The following is a 16,601-nucleotide window of genomic DNA, read 5'->3' on the forward strand; positions in this document are numbered from 1 at the left end:
AGCAAGATGCGCCTTCTCCGACAGCCGCGGAAGTCGGTCGAGAAGCGGACGCGGCCTCCTCTGCGGTGCAGGCCAGGTATGAGGACGAACTCGCGTCCAGCAACCTGGCCCAGAGCGCTGGCCTTGTCCCCGGAGCCGGTTCACATCTTCTATGGCGCCGACCCAAGAGGAGGCACCGGAATCCGGCCGCTGGTCGTAGCAGCAAGAGGAGCAACACTAGCCAGAGTCAGAGCGCGATCCATCGCAGTGGGAGCATCCAACCACCATGCGCAGTCGTCAGCGAAAGTGGCTTGAGCGGACGAAGGTCGAGGCGCTCGATGGCCGGCAACGCATCCAGGCGCGCAGGCTCGACATCGGGCCGCTCAATACCGAAAGAAGGCCCAGCTGCAAGCACCAAGCTGGTCCGCAAGCTGCTCAAGAAGATCTTCGACCTCGAGCCCGAAGTCCTGGACGCTTTCCTCAGCCGTGACGCCAGCGTTGATCACGTCGACGGTCGCCCGAGGCCTCTGTCCACCAGTCTTTCGTCATCTCGGGATCTAGCGGGCCCAGGCTTCAGTCATGAGCGAGGACTGGACGCGCCGCTCGCCCACATCCCTGCACCTCCAAGGCGGGCGGGGAGCAGCAGCGGTGACGAGCGTCAGCAAATGCTCCACGTGGGACGATCCGCAGACGATCAGGCTTCGGAGGACGCGAGTGATGAAGATGGAGAAGGCAGCAAGACACCACGGGCTTCTCTGCACGAATCGCAGGACTGGCAGCGTCAAGATGTGGCGTTGATCAACAGTCCACTGTTCGACCTGACCACGTCCGTCCGCGGAGAACGTGCCCCTCTCAGAGCCGCGACCGAGCTCGGCCTCACAGCAGAGGCGCTTTCGCGCCGCCGGACATCGTCGGGCGGATCTCGGCAATCGCAGCAGGTCGCGGACGGGGCTCGATCCATGCTCGAACCGACTACAATCGAGGCGCTCCAGGCATTGGTCAACAGCATGATGCCGGTGCCGATGCCTTTCCGTATCCTTGGAGCGCTGGCGCGCTCGCTTGGATGGTCCCGTAGCTTTTGGGGCGGCGGGGGACAGGATGCCGACGAGGCTGCTTCTCGTGAGCAAGCCGAGGGCGAAGCGGCCGAACTCCCCGCCGTGCTCGACGATGACCGGCGCTACCGCTACGATCGACTGCTCTCGGTGCAGCAAGCCAAGGCATGGAGCCGGAGGTACCGGGGCATTCAGCTCGCAAACGACCAGCCGGAAGACTCGAGCATCGACGTGCCGGAGTGCTGGAGGGGCGACGAGCATCCAGCCCTTGCCGGAAACAGCCCATGAGAGCGACATCGGCTGCCCGCTCCGGCTTGTACAAGTAATGTGACCTGTAGTGTGCAACGCATTCGAAGTGGTTCAGGCGGCCCCACGAGCGTGATGACCTAGGAATACCGGCTTCAAGACTTTGGCGGGCAGGCGGAGGGGCCCCAGAGCTGGCGGTGATGGGTGGCCTTGGTGCCAGAGTTGTCTTGTGGCCGTTGTCCGCTTCGGCGGAGTCGCGAGCCGCTTGATCGCAGTCGGAACTCGCGACTCGGGACAGGGTTTGGCTGGAGCGCCGCGATTTTTTTCCTCCCCGGCCTGGCTGCCAGCCTGGGCCTTCTCGTGAGGGTTTCTTCTCGGCCTGCGCCCCTCTTGGCCCCTCTCCGTCCCCTTGCCGACCCACCACTCCATCCCTGCGCTCGACTCGGTCCGTCCGCCCCCTCGCACCCCCTTATCATCTGAGCTACATATCAACATGGTCTCGTTCAACTGCGATGCGTGCGGCGATGTGGTCAAGAAGCCCAAGCTGCTTCAGCACTACAACCGCTGTTACGCCCCCGTCACCTGCCTCGATTGCTCGTAAGTGCAGACGAGAACCCGCGGTCCGGCAGTGGATCGACATGACTCCGGGAGCTTTGTCAATTGCTCAGCCATCCTCTCCGCACCGCTCCTCTTTGACAACACGAAACAGGATGCAATTCAACTCGCCGAACGAGTTCAAGTCGCACAACAGCTGCATCTCCGAGGCGGAAAAATACCAGAAGACTGTCTACAAGGGTCCCGGCGGCGCAAAGGGGGCGCAGCAACGCCAGCTGAGCAGCAACGCTGCCTCGTCACCTGGCAAGCCGTCGCAGCACGAGACCAGCAACGTCGCCACTGCGCCTTCGAGGAGGTCGGGTGAGGAGGCTGAGGACGCGACTGCAGCCTCGACCAGCGAATCTCCGAGCAAGAAGGACAAGAAGGACAAGAGGAAGAGAGACGACGCCGCTGGAGTGGCGGAATCAGAGGCCGCCACGGAGCCCAAGGTCGACGACGATCGAGAAGTTAAGAAGGCCAAGAAGGCCGAGGAGAAGGGCAAGAAGGGCAAGAAGGGCAAGAAGGACAAGAAGGACAAGCAGAAGGACAAGAAGGACAAGAAGAAGGATAAAGAGGTCGCGGCCGCCACAGGCACCAGTGGCGACGACCGCTTTGATCTCTCAAAGTTTGAGAAACCCACGCCCGCCAAGGTGCTAGCCGGCCCGGCCTCGGATGCAGGCGGTGATGCCGGAGGCGATGACGACGACGACGACGAAGGCGAGCACGAGCAGGATGACCCGATGGACGAGGACAAGGTCATCAAGCCGCTCAATGCCGAAGAGCTCGAGGCGTTCAAGAAGAAGCAGCGCAAGCTCGGCATCATCTACATCTCTCGCATCCCTCCGGGCATGACGCCTGCCAAGGTGCGACACATCCTCAGCAACTTTGGCGAGGTCGGGAGGATGTACCTCAAGGATGGCAACCAGAAGCCGGGAGAATACGGAAAGTGTGAGTGTGCTGCTGCCATCGAATGGCGTGGCGATTCTGTCCGGACACGCAAGGTTCTGATCCTCGAATGCCCCCGGTCTGCAATCGGTGCCTCCCTGACGATCCCCGCAGCCAAGAAGAGGTCGTCTGCCTTCTACACCGAAGGCTGGGTCGAGTTCCTGTCCAAGAAGGTGGCCAAGGCCACGGCCGAGATGCTCAATGCGCAGCCCATCGGCGCGCTGGCGGCGTCAAAGAGCAAGAACGGCGGCCTGCTCGCGGGCGGCGTCAAGGCGGGCAAGAACACCAAGCGCTTCCAGGACGAGGTGTGGACCATGAAGTACCTCAAGGGCTTCAAGTGGCACATGCTGAGCGAGCAGATGGCCCAGGAGCGCGCCTCGCTCACAGCCCGGATGCGCACAGAAATGTCGCAGTCGGCCTATGAGCAGAACGACTACCTGCGCAAGGTCGAGCGCGCCAAGATGCAAAAGTATAAGGCCGACAAGAAGCGCAAGCGCGCCGAGGAAAAGGGAGAGGCGCTTCCCGCCGACACGGCGCCCGAAAAGGGCTTCAAGACGTTCAAGCAGAAGCAGCCCGTGGTCAAGGACGTCCGCGACCAGCGCGAGGCCGAGGCGTGAGCGTCCATGCTTGCATCGAACCCTGGGCACCATCTCTGCTACGTTCAGAACGCCGTCGCTTTGTGTATGCACGTAGACTGGCGCGTCGACGCGCTTCAAAGCGGACCTGCCCAAGGAATGCAAGAGAGATTGTCGGCCTAGTTCTGGTCGCCGATGCGATGCCCGAGCTCCTCGAGGATGACCTCGTGGACCACCTTGGCATCCGCCCGGCCCTTGGCCATCTTCATCACCTGACCCACGATCCGCATGGCCACCTTGAGGTTGCCCTTCCGAACCTTTTCCGCTTCTTGCTTGAGCTCCTCGATTGCCTGCCTGCACAGGGGCAGCAGGTCATCGCGGCTGCCGAGGGCAAGCAGACCGCGCGACGAGAGCAGGTCGAAGATGGAGAGCGTACCGATGTCGACGCCGGCGAGATCAGAAGCTGGCGCGTCGCTACTGGTGGCTTCACCCACGCTCCGGGCGCGGCTGGAAATGAGCTCTCCAAGAAGAGACTTGGCCGTGGTCCCCGTCACCTTTCCGCTTTCGACCAGATCGATGAGCTCTCCCAGCTGCGCCGGAGGAATGTGGTCTTCGCTGAAGGCTAGGTTGTGCGTATTGAGGCCCTTCATCAATTCGTGGATGATCCTGTGAGAGGTGCGGTTGGGAGGACAGTAACCGGGTCAGCTGATGCTCCACAGGCTTGACGATCGCGATGGGATGCTGGCGGCGGTGGATCAAGCGGTCTAATCACCAGTTCACCGCGATTTGAGGATCCCTGCCCTGAGCGATTCGCTCGAAGTAATCGACCGCGTCGCCGCATTCGACGGCAGTCGGAGCCACACCAGATGGCGTCGGAAATCTGCCGCTGCCTTCGTCCTCGGACCCGACACGCATGAGGACGTTGATGTCGCGGGTGTTGAGGGCGTACTGGCTCTTGAGTCGAGCACGACGCGCTTCGGGAAGCTCTGGCAGCGACCGACGTACGTCGTCGACCTGAGCCTGGTTTGGGCCGGGAGCCGGGAAGGGGGCATCCCTGAACGTCAGGACGAGAGCGACTCCAGGCACAGAAGATGTCATCTTGGGAACGTAGCCCATCTGCTTACCTCGGTCAGTCGTATCGGAGGAAGGTTGGGATCCGGCATGTAACGGTAGTCGGGGGCATCTTCTTTTCCTCGCAGCTTGAAGGTGGTCCCACGAGCCTCGTCATAGCCTCTGGTCTCCTGCTCGATCCTGCCGCCCTGTTCCAAGATCGCGACCTGCCTCTGCGTCTCATGGGCTGCAGGAACGCGTCGGAGCACCGTCAGCTCAGCGCGTGGTGGATCCGCAACGGCGTTCGTCGTGGCGGGTGCTCACCGATGGCGTTCATCATGAACCTGACACTGTTGAGGTTCTTGACCTCGCATCGCGTGCCAAAGGGCTCCCCGGCACGGTTGACCGAGACGTTGACGTCGCAGCGAAGAGAACCCTCCTGCATGTTGCCGTCAGAGGCGCCGACTCTCCGGAGGAGCTCCTGCAGCTTGCGGACATAGGCGCCTGCCTGCTCTGGCGAGCGCATCTGCGGCCCGCTAACGATCTCCATGAGGCCGGTCCCGGCACGATTGAGATCGACAAAGCTGCGAGATGTCCCCCTTGCGGTTGCGGCGTCGGTGCCATCCTCTACTGTCGCGGCATCAGACCGGGAGACGGTGCCGGTGTCGTAGTAGGTGGATTTGGCAGTGTCCTGTTGGCCAAGCAGCAGCGTGTGGACGGAAAGTCAATCGAGGTTGCAGGTTGCGAGGCGTTGATATTGAAAGAGCCAGCCTGGCACCGTATGTGCTCACCTGCTCAAGCTGCAGCTGTTCTACCTCGACGACTACTTCGTCTTCGGGGCCAGGAAGGTGACCATCCTCGAAGCTCAAAGTGATGCGCCCGTTGCTTGCCAGGGGTGCTGAAGAAGGTCAAGGTGGTACGTACAAAGAATTTTGTTGAGCGGGCAGCGTCTTGCAGAGAGAAGGGCGGCGAAGATGTCGGCCCAGTACCCACCGTACTTCTGTGTGATCTGGTAGCCCGCTGGAAGGTCAGAGTAAAAGTAGTGCTTGCGATCGAAGCGGCTTTCCTGCCGAAGGTGGCAGCCCAGCGCTATTGCCGCGCGGATCGCAAGGCGGAGCGCGGATCGGTTGAGGCTGGGAAGGGTGGCCGGATGAGCGGCATCGAAAGGGGCCACGAGGGTGTTGGGGACCGAGTTGGCTGAGGGAAGTTGAGCGGCTGTGGTGTGGGCAGGGGAGTAAGGACGAAGATTCCGAAGGGCGGGTCTGAGCCTGGTGCGCGCTAGGTTGCCTCAGGAAGACTGAGAGGAGGCCGACGTACTGCTGAAGAGCTTGTGGCGGTCCTTTATCTGGGCATGGCACTCTACGCCGATGACAGCCTGCCAGCCTGGAGGGAGCGGTGGATAGCGGGAGGGCGAGACTTTGGGGCTTGCGGATGGAGCGGTCGTGGAAGGAGAGGAGGACGGCGCCGATGCCTCCGGCGACCTTTGCTTCTTGCTCTTCTTGGCCGAGAGGGGAGCTGAGTTCGAGAAGCGTCTGGCCAGAGTTGGCGGTGGATGCTCCCGTGCCGTCGCGGCTGGTAGCGAGGTTGCGAAGCCGGCACGATGCGGCGCCAGGTGGCTTGAGGATGAGGCGTTGCTGCAGGCCGTCCGAGTTGACGGTGGACGCATCGGCCGGCGTCGAGCCAGGGGTGGCGTCGAGGTCTCCGAGGCAGGCGCAGGAGCAGCGGCAGCAGCCATGGCGCCACGCAAACGTCGAGCTGGGACGCGTGCGTTCATCGTGACCGACGGCGAGAGTCGGCTGAGCCGATGCGCCAGAGCAACAGAGGAAAGGCGAGGGGGGCGGCGGTTGGCACCTTGGTGATGGAAAGGCGAGCGAGAAGAAAGCTGGGCCGGCCCCCGCCCCGAAGCCGGAACCAGGTCCGAGATGCGAGACTTTGGACTCGACGCTGGCTCGGCAGCCCGGGAGCTGCAGCCAGAGGCAAGCAAGCAAGCAGGCAGGGGAGGGCCAGACAGGGCAGGGTGGCACGGGCGAGCCAGGGGCTGAGCGCCAAGCCAGCCAGCCTGCCTGCCAGCCAGCCTGCGGTGCATGGTCGGGTCAGCCGCTGCGGACCAGTTGCACCTTGCACCTTGGCCCAGCCTCTCTACCATCACAGATCGCTCTGCCACTTCGGCCTCGCCCGTTTCACATCGTTCAACGGCGTCTCGACTACGGTTGTGCTCGCCCTTCACATACCGGCATCGCACCGATCCGTACCGCCCGCCACTCCATATCAACCACCTTTCGTTTGCCACCGTAGCCGCCACCCTTGAGCACTGGCTCTCGTTTGGCCTCGGCATCACCATCCGCGCCTGACCGTTCAGAACCTCTGACAACTGAGCCTCGTCATCCTCGCAGTCGCGCTCAATATGGCGCCGCCAAATCGACACGGCCATGATCAGCAGCCCCTCCTGCACGACGACCACCACCACCATGACGTCGAGGCCGATTCCCGCTTCACCATCGACGATGACATCGGCCACAATGACGACAGCAACGACGTCGGCCCCCAGAGATCTGCTCGGGCAAACGCCGCACCAAAGTATCCGCCGCTGCCGCCCTCTTACGACGACACCATGCGCATAGACTCGCAGTCCTCAAAGTGGAACCCTGCCTCGTGGTTTACCCTCTCGCGCACCACCAGAGAACACCTCCAGGCATGCGTACCCCGCTCCGCCCGCAACGGACAGGGCCTCTCGGGCCTCCTCTCGGCCATGTTCGCCAGCATGCCCCGCTGCTGGCCCGCTAACCGCTTTGCACAGGCCAGCATCTTTATCCTCGGCCTCTGGATCATTGTCATCTTCACCGGCCCCAGCCTCTACGACTCGGCCACCGGCACAAACTCGCCCGTCATCCACCAGGACTGGGACTACAATCACCTCCCCGAGTCCAGACCCGCACCCCTCAAGGGCGACGGCAAAATCGTCCAGGAAGCTTCCTGGAAGCTGCAGGGCTGCATCACACAGAGCGAACCGGTCAACAGGGTCCTCTGCACAGAGACTGCCGCCTTTCTCCTCGATCCCAACAAGGCAAAAGACAGCTTCAGCTCCACGGTAAGCTCGCCCACCGGCCCGCGGTTCGGTCAGATGGGTTCAAGCCTCCTCGTCCACAACCGGCTTACCCTTTCTCACTCGTTGCCTCCATCCCCGTGACCCAGGACTCGATCTTTGTCGACGTCGACCCGTCCCGGAGCGGCCGCGAAGAGCCGGCTGGCAGCGTTCCGGGAACCATCGAGTTCGTCCACGAAGACTATCCCGGCTCGGACCGCGGCGAAGCCAAAGGCATGGTCCAGGTCGAAATCACCGCCAAATACGACCAGAAGTACAAGTTCCTCTTCGACAAGAGCTTGGTGGCAAAAACCAAGCGGGGCGTGTTTGACGAGGGCGTCGAGATCCTCGTAAGTATCGGCTGCCGCAGGTGTTTGCAATTCGTGCCGATCATCGCTGACGACCACGCGACCATCACGCATGCTGCCACCTCCACGCCCGCCTGTAGACCTACGCCAAGGCCGGCTCGGAAGACAAGAGCCCGCTCGTCTACAAGCTCCGCGTCCGCATCCCCAAGGGCATCAACGTCCCCACCATGAACTGCGACGCCGGAGCGTCCAACATCGACGCCCTCTTCGGCGTCGAGACCGAGTCAGGCTCTGTCCACGCCCGTGGAGGCGCCAAGAAGCGCACCCGCGAGGCACTGCAGAAGAGGGATAACCCCTGGGACGGGAGCTTCTACTTTGGCAAGTTCCACGCCAAGACGCAGCTCGGCCACATGTCGGCGTCCAACATCCACGCGCTTGCCGAGATTGAGCTCAGTGCGACCAACGGCAACCTCAAGGTCGGCGGCAAGCTCGTCTCTCGTCACGTCGGGGCACGGTCCGCCAATGGACACATCACCCTCAGCCCTGGAGCGATCGTCGAGGCCTACTCCGACGTCCTCATGCAGACGTCCAACGGGCGGATCAGCCTCGAGAAGGACTCGTCGATCCGGGCGACGACGATCCGGGCAGAGACTGCCAACGGCCCGATCGAAGCGTCTGATGCGACGCTCCACGCCAACCACACGCTCTCACTCCACTCGGACAATGGGCGCATCGAGGCGGCCGTGTCGGTGCATCGCGCGGACCTGTCGAGCCTCGACGGACCAGGCCTGGAGCCGACTGAGGTCGTTTCGGTCGAGGCCACTTCGGCCACGGGACCCATCAAGCTCACGTACAAGGAGCACGAGGCCGGCGTGCCGCTCCACTCGAAAGCGGTGAGCGAGCTGGCCAAGATTGAAGTGCACCACCACAAGGAGTTCCAGGGAGCCTGGGACCTGCGCGGCGCCACCCAGTCCAAGATCCGGGGACCGGGAACCAAGGACGGTGCCCTCGACAGCGGGCGCAAGAGGCGGTTCGTCGTCGACGCCGACAACTTTGGCTGGATCAATCGGCACGCGCGGGGTCGCATCTGGTGGGAGCGCGAGGGGCAACAGGGGCAGATTCTGGCCGGGGCGCGCTCCCAGCTCGCCACGCAGCTCGGCATGGCGATGGCCTTTTTCGAGTGATGTCCGGGGTCGTCCATCTCTCTGCTGCACGATGCCCCTCCTCGCTATCACCCTGCCACTCTTGCATGTGTTCTTGATTCCGCTTTCCGTCGTCCCGTCGAGCCTCTTTGACACACCTCATTTGCGCCCACGGAACCCCCTCGCATCGCATCTGTACATTTGACCATCTCGTCGTTTCGTCCGACGCCACCGCTCTTTTCGCCCCTGCACGGACTCTTTTCATCTTTGCAGCACTGAGCGTGCTCTGGGCGTCGTGGCACCACAGGACCGATGCAGCTTGCGAGCGGGTGAAGGCGATCTGCGACGTAAGCGGGGTCATGATTGTCGTGCCCATGGGGGGACAGGACAGGACATTGGGCAAGTATGGGTCGTTGGCGAGGAATATACACGGTGAAAGGGTAGCAGTGGGCGGGACGAAGAGGCATAATGGAGGGGTGGGGAGAGACGGAGGACCTCGATCGACATGCGCGTAAAACTTGATTTGACCGCATCGTCAGCGGGTGGCTAGCCGTGACGGGCGAGGCTGAGTGGGTGCTGAACGAGGTCTGCGGGTCTATGGCTGGCCATGTCGTGACAGTGCGTGTCCTGGGCAGAGCAGAAGGGTGACCGAAAGGGAAGCGCGGTGGCGGCTGGCGGCTTCGGCTAGGGCTAGCGGTGCATGAAGTTGATGCTGAGGTCGAGGCAGAGGAGGTCGGATTCGTCCTGATTAGCGCCGGTGATGTGCACGTTGAACTTGGCTGAAGGTGGCAGAAGGGCGAAGGGTGTGGCGCACGATGGGTCAGTCAGGCATCTCGCAGCAAGGCGGTGCGGTGAAATGGAACGGAACGGAACGGCGCGGCACGTACCGGGAGGGATTTCGCGGGGGAGGGCTACGGTGTGGGTCAGCTCGTACTCTCCCGGTGCGAGGGGGCACTGGAGTTCGGCCTTGTTGGCGCGGGCCTCTTGGCAGACGTCAAAGCGGCGCGTGAGGAGCTTGATGAGGCCGAGCTTGACGACGACGTCGGCAAAGGTGCCGTCCTGCGGATGCGGACGTCGAGACGAGGTGGAAGAAGCGGGTGAATCAAACGGCGTGCCTGAGAGCGGGGATGGGGTCGCGAGGCATGGATGGATGGATGGATGGATGGATGGACGGAAGGGGCGACTTACGCTGACCTCCTCGGAGATGGTGCCCTTTGCGCGGACGGTGAGGTTCTGGCCAGGCTTGGGCGGGTCGGGGGAGACCTCGATGCTCTGTACGTCGACGATTTCGCCTCCCGCGCCGCAGCTCTGCCAGGTCCAGGCGCCACCGGGCGGAGGGGGGACAAGTTTGGCGGGTGCATTGTCGGGTGCGGGTGCCGAAAAGGCGATCTGCTGTCCGAGCTGGTTTGCGGTATCGCAGTCGTTTCCGATGCATCCCCAGGCGGCTGCGTGGGTGGTGGCTACGGCCAAGAGGCCGATGGAAGCGGCGGCGAGGGTGGTGGCGGCGCGCATGGTCAAGTGTGGTGGGCGGGCGGGGGGCACGAGTAGGTGGAAGGGTGAGGGGATTGGTTGGTGAAAAGTGAGGTTGCAGCGAGCGGATGGATGGTGTACGAGGTGGAAGAGGGCGGTGTGTTGGCGTTGGTGTGTGCCGTCGATGCTGCGGTTGAGATCGAGTGCGGCGGCTGGTGGTGGTGACGGTGATGGAGGTGGTGGTGGTGGCGGTGATTCTCTGTGGGTCCAGTGGCTGGTGGCTGCGTTGGGTTGGGCTGCCCCCGCCCCCCTCTGGCGTCGATCTGGCGGGGCGGGGGGTTTGTCTGGCCAGGCCCCTGGGTTGCTGGTGCTGCTGCTGCTGCTGCTCGAGTGCCGGACGTCAGGCCACCCGTGGCTGGCGTGGGCTGCCCCCCACGCAAACAGGCGAGGTGAGCCCAGGCAGGGGTTGGATGTGGAGGCTGCGCAGCCCAACAGAGCGGGCAGCGGGCGGATCCGCCCGGACCAGGCCACGCATCGAGGCAAGGCAGGCAGGCCAGCCCCAGACTGCCTGCCTGTGCGTCGTCAGGGTCCGGTCCGGTTGGGAGCACGGTACGGTAGCTCTAAAATTTTCTCGCATTTCTCCTCGACTTTGCCAGAAGCCAGGCCAGCCCACCTCGACCTCTCTCTGACACCACATCTCAACACGCTCCGGTCGTTGCCAGTCTTGCATCGACTGCGCCGCCACCTTCAGCGTAGCCGCCCCACGCTCTCAATCAGCGCGCATCCACCCACACCTCCCGCATCCCTACCACCCCACAAACCACAGCCCGCCATGAAGCTCGACGCCACCGACCTCCGCTACATCTCCGCCCAGGAGTTCCGCGCGCTCACCGCAATCGAAATGGGCTCAAAGAACCACGAAGTCGTACCCTCGGCACTCGCCGCACAGATCAGCGGACTACACCACTCGGGCATCAACAAGCTCTTCGGCTCCCTCGCAAAGCGCAAACTCATCGCCAGGGTCCAGAACGCAAAGTACGACGGCTACAGGCTCACCTACGGAGGTTACGACTTCCTCGCCCTACGCACTTTCTCAAAGCGCGAGACCATCGCTGCCGTAGGCAGGCGCATCGGCGTAGGAAAGGAGAGCGACATCAACATCGTCGAGTCCCCAGATGGCGAGAGCAGAGTCCTCAAGATCCACAGGCTCGGCCGAATCAGCTTCCGCGCCATCAAGGAAAAGCGCGACTACATGGGAAAGCGGAAGAGCGCAAGCTGGATGTACATGAGCAGGCTAGCAGCAGCAAAGGAGTACGCCTTTATGCAGGTGCGTCCCATCCTCCCTTTCTCTTCCTCGTCCAGCCGGACAGACCTCGTGCCACCCATCAGCCGGGCCTCTTCGAACCGTCGCCTTCTGACGCTCCAGCTTCGCACACCGTGCCATCCTCTCCTCTCCCCTCGACGTTGCAGATCCTGCACCAGCACGGCTTCCCCGTCCCCACGCCCATCGACCAGGCGCGCCACTGCATCGTCATGTCCCACATCGACGCCTTCCCGCTCCGCCAGATCGCCGTGCTGCCGCCAGGGCAGATCCCCTTTCTCTACTCGGCACTCATGAAGCTCATTGTCCGCCTCGCAAGGTCCGGCCTGATCCATGGCGACTTTAACGAGTTCAATCTCCTCATCCGCGAAGTAAAGACCGGCGCATCCGACGACGAGTACGACTCCGACGGCAGCCAGGCGCCTCAAAAAGGCCCACGCGGTCGAGCGGCACAGCCCGAGACGAAAAACCAGGCTCGCGGCGGCCAAGACGATGTCGAGGAGGAGCTCGTCCTCGAGGCTGGCCAACGGCTGGAGAAGGGCAACGGCTTCGAGCGCGTCGTACAAGACCCCAGCCTCGTGGCCCAAGACAGCGACGAAGAGGATTCCGACGAGGACGACGAGACGGATGAGGATGAGGACGAGGAAGAAGACGAGAACGAGGAGGAGGAGCTCAACGAGCACGCGCTCGAGCAGGCAACCGTCCACCTCGGCGATAATGTCGTCGTGGAGCCCATTCTGATCGACTTCCCGCAGATGGTCAGCGTCGACCATCCCAACGCCGAATAGTGAGTTGCCGGTCCACCGTTCCAGAAAGGCAGGTTTCGGCTGGCCGAGCCACCCCGCTGACATCCACCTCTCGCCCCTCCTGCCAATGCGCCTCTCGCAGCTACTTTGACCGCGACGTCGAGTGCGTGCGGCGATTTTTCCGGAAGCGCTTCCGCTATCACTCGGACGAGTATCCCAAATTCAGGGACGTGGTCCCCCTTCCTGGCCAAGCATCCGCCCCAAAGGCAGAGGCCGGCGAGGCGGCGGCGGCGGGCGGCGACTCGAGCGAGCCTTCCGCAGATGGACCTCGTCTCGACCTGCTCGCGAGGGCAAGTGGTTACGGAGCCAACTCAAAGCAGGAGCAGGAGCTCGAGGGCGTGAGTGCCGCCAACCCCCTTGGTCTCCTGCAGATCTGGGGCACCCAGCTGACGGTCATGAACCTTTTGCCCCTTGATGCGACGCATAGTACATGGCCCAACTGCGCTTGCAAGCGATCGGCGAGCTGGAGCAGGTCCAGTTCCGGACCAGCAAAGACGACGAGGACGACGAGAACGACGATGAGGAGGACGATGACGAGGAAGGGTCACAAGATAGCGATGCGGACAGCGATGGAGCCAGCGGCCAGGAGGACGGTGAAGGGTCAGATGCGGGAGAAGCACGCCGACGTCGACCAAAGAAGGCGCCGGCCGCTCGAGTGTCGAGGGGCGCCGCCAAGAAGGCCGCGGCCGACGGCGATGACCGCCTCCTGGCGCAGATTGTTGCCTCTGACCGCGCTCGGGCCGCACGCAAGGCCGAGAAGCACAACGGGCGCCGCGCCCAGGCCGGCAAGGCGGGACGCGCGCACGCCGGCGGAAAGGCCAAGACGAGCAAGTCGAGGCTCGTCAAAGACTCTGCTGTATTTTAAACGGGCCCCTCCTGCCCGCTCATTGCCCGGGGATCATCATCGATACCATGTCTTGTTCAAATCTCCCCTCGCTCCTCCCGGATCATCGGACGACGCGAAACATTGCATTCCTTGTCGCTCGAGAGCTGTGGTATGTGCTCGCGCTCGAGCCTGCTAGCTACGATCAAGTCGAACGGAGGCCCTTTGGCCACGCGGGAGCAGCATCACAGAGGGCGGCGAACGGGCGAGCGGGCGCCCACGACCTAGACGACGACGGGCCAGCCGCGCGAAAAGTCGAGCTTGTTGATGCCGAGCCTGGCCGAGCCGTCGTTTGCGTAGTAGTGGTAGACCAGGACGGTGCCGTCCGAGTCCTGGAAGGCCGAGGCGCCACCGGGACCGTGGATGCTTCCGTGGGAGTCGAGGATGACGGTGCCGCCGCCCTGGAGCATCGAGACGCCGCTCTTGTCGGCAAAGGGACCGGTGGGCGAGCTGGAGCGCCCCACGACGACGCGGTAGGTGCTGCTGGCGCCCTGGCAGCACTTGCCAAAGGCGGCGAAGAGGTAGTAGTAGCCGCCCTGCTTGAGGATAAAGGCGCCCTCGATGGCGGTACCCTCGGCGGTGCGCTGCGCGATGTGGGTGAGCGACGTCGAGGCGGCCAGACCGGTGCTGGGGTTGACGGGAATCTGGTAGATGCCCGAACCGAACGAGCCCAACGTCAGCCAGGCCTTGCCGCCGTCGACGAGGAGCGCCGGGTCGATGGCGTTGAAGTTGGAGCCCTGCTCGGTCGAGTAGACCTTGCCCTTGTTGGTCCAGGATCCCGACAGGCCCGTCTTGGACGTGGCCAGGAACGTGGCCGAGTGACGGCTGCCAAACGACGAGCACGAGTAGTACAGGTAGAACTGGTTGTTCATGTACCTGGCGGCAGTTGCGGGGCGAGGGGAAAGTGCAGCGGCGCGTCGTCAGCAAGCCAGCGGCGAGACGTTTCACCGTCGTGGCAGAGGGACGAGGCCGGTCCTCGACTCACTTGACCTCGGGCGCCCAGATGTTACGGCTGGACTCGGTGTACGAGTCGCACCACGGCAGGCCGTTGGGGAAGGCCAGGCCGGCGTCGCGGAAGTTGGTGCGGTCGGTCGACGTCTTGATGCTGATGCCGGGCGCGGTGGCGTAGAGGAAGTAGGTCCCGCCCACCTTGACCATGGTCGGGTCGTGAACGAACGTCGCACCCGAGACCGGCCCGGGGTTGGGGTCTGAGCGAGGCAGGCACAGATGGACGAAGGACGTGTCAGTCCTTGCGCTTTGTTCGCGGCCCAGCGGTGCACCAACGTGCGAGGCCGAGAGAAATGGCACTCACATTGCGCAGCCACCATCGAGGTGGCCACCAGAACGGTCGAGACCAGCGCCGAGAGGACAGAGAACGGCGACATTGTAGGGAGGAGGGAGGGGCTAAGGTTCGAGGTCAAGGAACGAAGGAGATGGGTCTAGGACGAAGCGATGTCGGCGGTGCAATGCTTGGTGGACTAGTTGCCCAAAGGGCGCAGGCCATAGCCTTATATGTCGCTGCGCACGCCAGTCTCGAGGCGTTGGGGCACGTCGATATACCCAGCGGCGGACAGCTCCAGAAGGTCTCTGCCGCTGTCCGAGGTCGAGTGCTGTGGGACCCGCAACAATGAGGACTGGCTGGCGGGTCGTGTCGCCGGGCAAAGCTCCTTTGGTTGTCACGCTGAAGCAATGAGCATAGAATGCCGGCTCCAGCGGGTGCAGCTCTTGGCCGCAGTTGCCGGCTCGTGCGCCCGTTGCAGATACATGTCGAGGAGCGCGGCGGTATCAAGTCTGCTTGCCGACGGAGATCTCGAGCGGTCGATCAGGGGCGTGTCGTCGGGGCCTCTGCTCGAAGACATAGTCCCAGCGCGTATGTACTGCCACGCGGGCCGGCGCTGTGATGGTCAGGAGGAGAGCGAAGGCGAGTTGTCCGGCGCGGCTTCACGATCCTCCATCCGCCAAAAGGGGGAGGCCAGAGTGTCGGTTGCTGCCGAGGTGGGCACTCGCAGGGCCACTTGACCGACATCACGAGCCGGCTCGGAGGGATGCTGCTTGCATGGGCTGGGAGCAAAGGACGGCGGCCATTGGCGATCGAGCATGTGGGCGCAAGCTGACAAGATCCGCCAACTGCGCGCTGGGCGAGGCGCTTCCCACCGCTGGATGCACGCTACGAGCAGTCGGGAGTCGATCAACGCGACATCATCGTCGACCCGTTGCAACGCTTCGCAGCGATGTCGTTGGCGCCGCCGGTGGTCGCACCGTCGCACCGTCACACCCCGGAGGGCTGTACATGCCGTCGCCGCGGTCTCACTTGGTGCCGCCCTTTACCACGTCGGGGACGATTCGACCAGGCAGCAGTCAGGCCCGGCCAGGTCGATGTGGCCAAGAGCAATGAGCAGTCGGCGTGCAGCATGTCGGTCAATCCCTCTGCCGGACGCTGTGCTCGGCGTAGCACTGGAGGCGCGTGCGGGCCCGGACCGCGACCGCTTGCTTGCCTGCTCGCTCGTTGTCCCCGCCGCCGGCTCGGGGGTCGCCGTTCCGCCTCGGCTCGCGCCCAGGAGACGTGTCCTACAGGACGCAGGCTGGCCGCTCCTAACGAGCACCCGCTGGCCATACCTGCCCCGCTTGCCAAGAGGCGAGCGAGGTGCGGTGATCTCTAAACCTAAATCTTTCGCAGAAGAGCGCTTCGGTTGCAGGCAAAGGCCAGGAGTCCGGGGATCTTTGTTTGTGGGGGTCTCGGTGCCACCATGACCGGCGGGGCCATGTCGTCCGCGCTGTCTGTCCTCCATTCGTCATGACCCCCGTGTTCGGTCATGGATCAGAGCAGGGGCAACGAGAAGGTGGACAGCATCCGCGTCGGTACCGGCAGCTGCCAGGCGGGGTGGATTGTGCGCCAGCCATCGATGCTGTGTCTTGGAAAGTCGGCGACTGCCGGTGCCGCGGTCGCGCATGCGTACAGAGCGCGCCGCGCCGATATGGCGGGTCGTCGTTCTTTGCCCTCTCCTCGGCGTCAACCTGAGAAGCGTGCACGCCGGCAACTGTCGAGCAGAGTCCTCAGGGGTATGTGTACGTAGTCGTGCCGCAGTCGGCGCTGCCGTGACCTTCGAGCTGCTGCTGCTTGCTGCGCAGGTTGCTTGTCTCTTTGTGC

At 63.5% G+C, this 16,601-nt stretch overlaps 7 protein-coding genes across 7 annotated transcripts; 4 read left to right on the plus strand and 3 right to left on the minus strand.

The window, feature by feature from the left end:
* Positions 1–317: 317 nt before the first annotated feature.
* PFL1_04436 (uncharacterized protein) lies at positions 318–1,319 on the plus strand (the record flags this gene model as incomplete). The annotated part of the gene is made up of 2 exons (XM_007881961.1): positions 318–805; positions 836–1,319. The coding sequence occupies 2 exons, from the start codon at positions 318–320 to the stop codon at positions 1,317–1,319; spliced, it is 972 nt and encodes a 323-aa protein (XP_007880152.1).
* Positions 1,320–1,770: 451 nt separating this feature from the next.
* Positions 1,771–3,433, plus strand: PFL1_04437 (uncharacterized protein; the record flags this gene model as incomplete). The annotated part of the gene is made up of 3 exons (XM_007881962.1): positions 1,771–1,874; positions 1,987–2,819; positions 2,931–3,433. 3 exons carry the CDS (start codon positions 1,771–1,773, stop codon positions 3,431–3,433), a joined length of 1,440 nt encoding a protein of 479 aa, XP_007880153.1.
* Positions 3,434–3,570: 137 nt separating this feature from the next.
* Positions 3,571–6,176, minus strand: PFL1_04438 (uncharacterized protein; the record flags this gene model as incomplete). The annotated part of the gene is made up of 7 exons (XM_007881963.1): positions 3,571–4,057; positions 4,164–4,411; positions 4,516–4,688; positions 4,766–5,132; positions 5,233–5,339; positions 5,435–5,656; positions 5,759–6,176. The coding sequence occupies 7 exons, from the start codon at positions 6,174–6,176 to the stop codon at positions 3,571–3,573; spliced, it is 2,022 nt and encodes a 673-aa protein (XP_007880154.1).
* Positions 6,177–6,845: 669 nt separating this feature from the next.
* Positions 6,846–9,015, plus strand: PFL1_04439 (uncharacterized protein; the record flags this gene model as incomplete). The annotated part of the gene is made up of 3 exons (XM_007881964.1): positions 6,846–7,529; positions 7,634–7,873; positions 7,972–9,015. The coding sequence occupies 3 exons, from the start codon at positions 6,846–6,848 to the stop codon at positions 9,013–9,015; spliced, it is 1,968 nt and encodes a 655-aa protein (XP_007880155.1).
* Positions 9,016–9,663: 648 nt separating this feature from the next.
* Positions 9,664–10,485, minus strand: PFL1_04440 (uncharacterized protein; the record flags this gene model as incomplete). The annotated part of the gene is made up of 3 exons (XM_007881965.1): positions 9,664–9,752; positions 9,861–10,032; positions 10,162–10,485. 3 exons carry the CDS (start codon positions 10,483–10,485, stop codon positions 9,664–9,666), a joined length of 585 nt encoding a protein of 194 aa, XP_007880156.1.
* A 790-nt stretch (positions 10,486–11,275) lies between these two features.
* On the plus strand, positions 11,276–13,435 carry PFL1_04441 (uncharacterized protein; the record flags this gene model as incomplete). Its single annotated transcript, XM_007881966.1, has 4 exons — positions 11,276–11,770; positions 11,914–12,551; positions 12,653–12,908; positions 12,998–13,435. The coding sequence occupies 4 exons, from the start codon at positions 11,276–11,278 to the stop codon at positions 13,433–13,435; spliced, it is 1,827 nt and encodes a 608-aa protein (XP_007880157.1).
* Positions 13,436–13,677: 242 nt separating this feature from the next.
* On the minus strand, positions 13,678–14,838 carry PFL1_04442 (uncharacterized protein; the record flags this gene model as incomplete). Its single annotated transcript, XM_007881967.1, has 3 exons — positions 13,678–14,329; positions 14,439–14,661; positions 14,766–14,838. 3 exons carry the CDS (start codon positions 14,836–14,838, stop codon positions 13,678–13,680), a joined length of 948 nt encoding a protein of 315 aa, XP_007880158.1.
* Between the last annotated feature and the right edge of the window lie 1,763 nt (positions 14,839–16,601).

This window comes from Pseudozyma flocculosa (assembly GCF_000417875.1).
Source record: "Pseudozyma flocculosa PF-1 unplaced genomic scaffold scaffold00014, whole genome shotgun sequence".
Taxonomy (NCBI): Eukaryota; Fungi; Basidiomycota; class Ustilaginomycetes; order Ustilaginales; family Ustilaginaceae; genus Pseudozyma; species Pseudozyma flocculosa.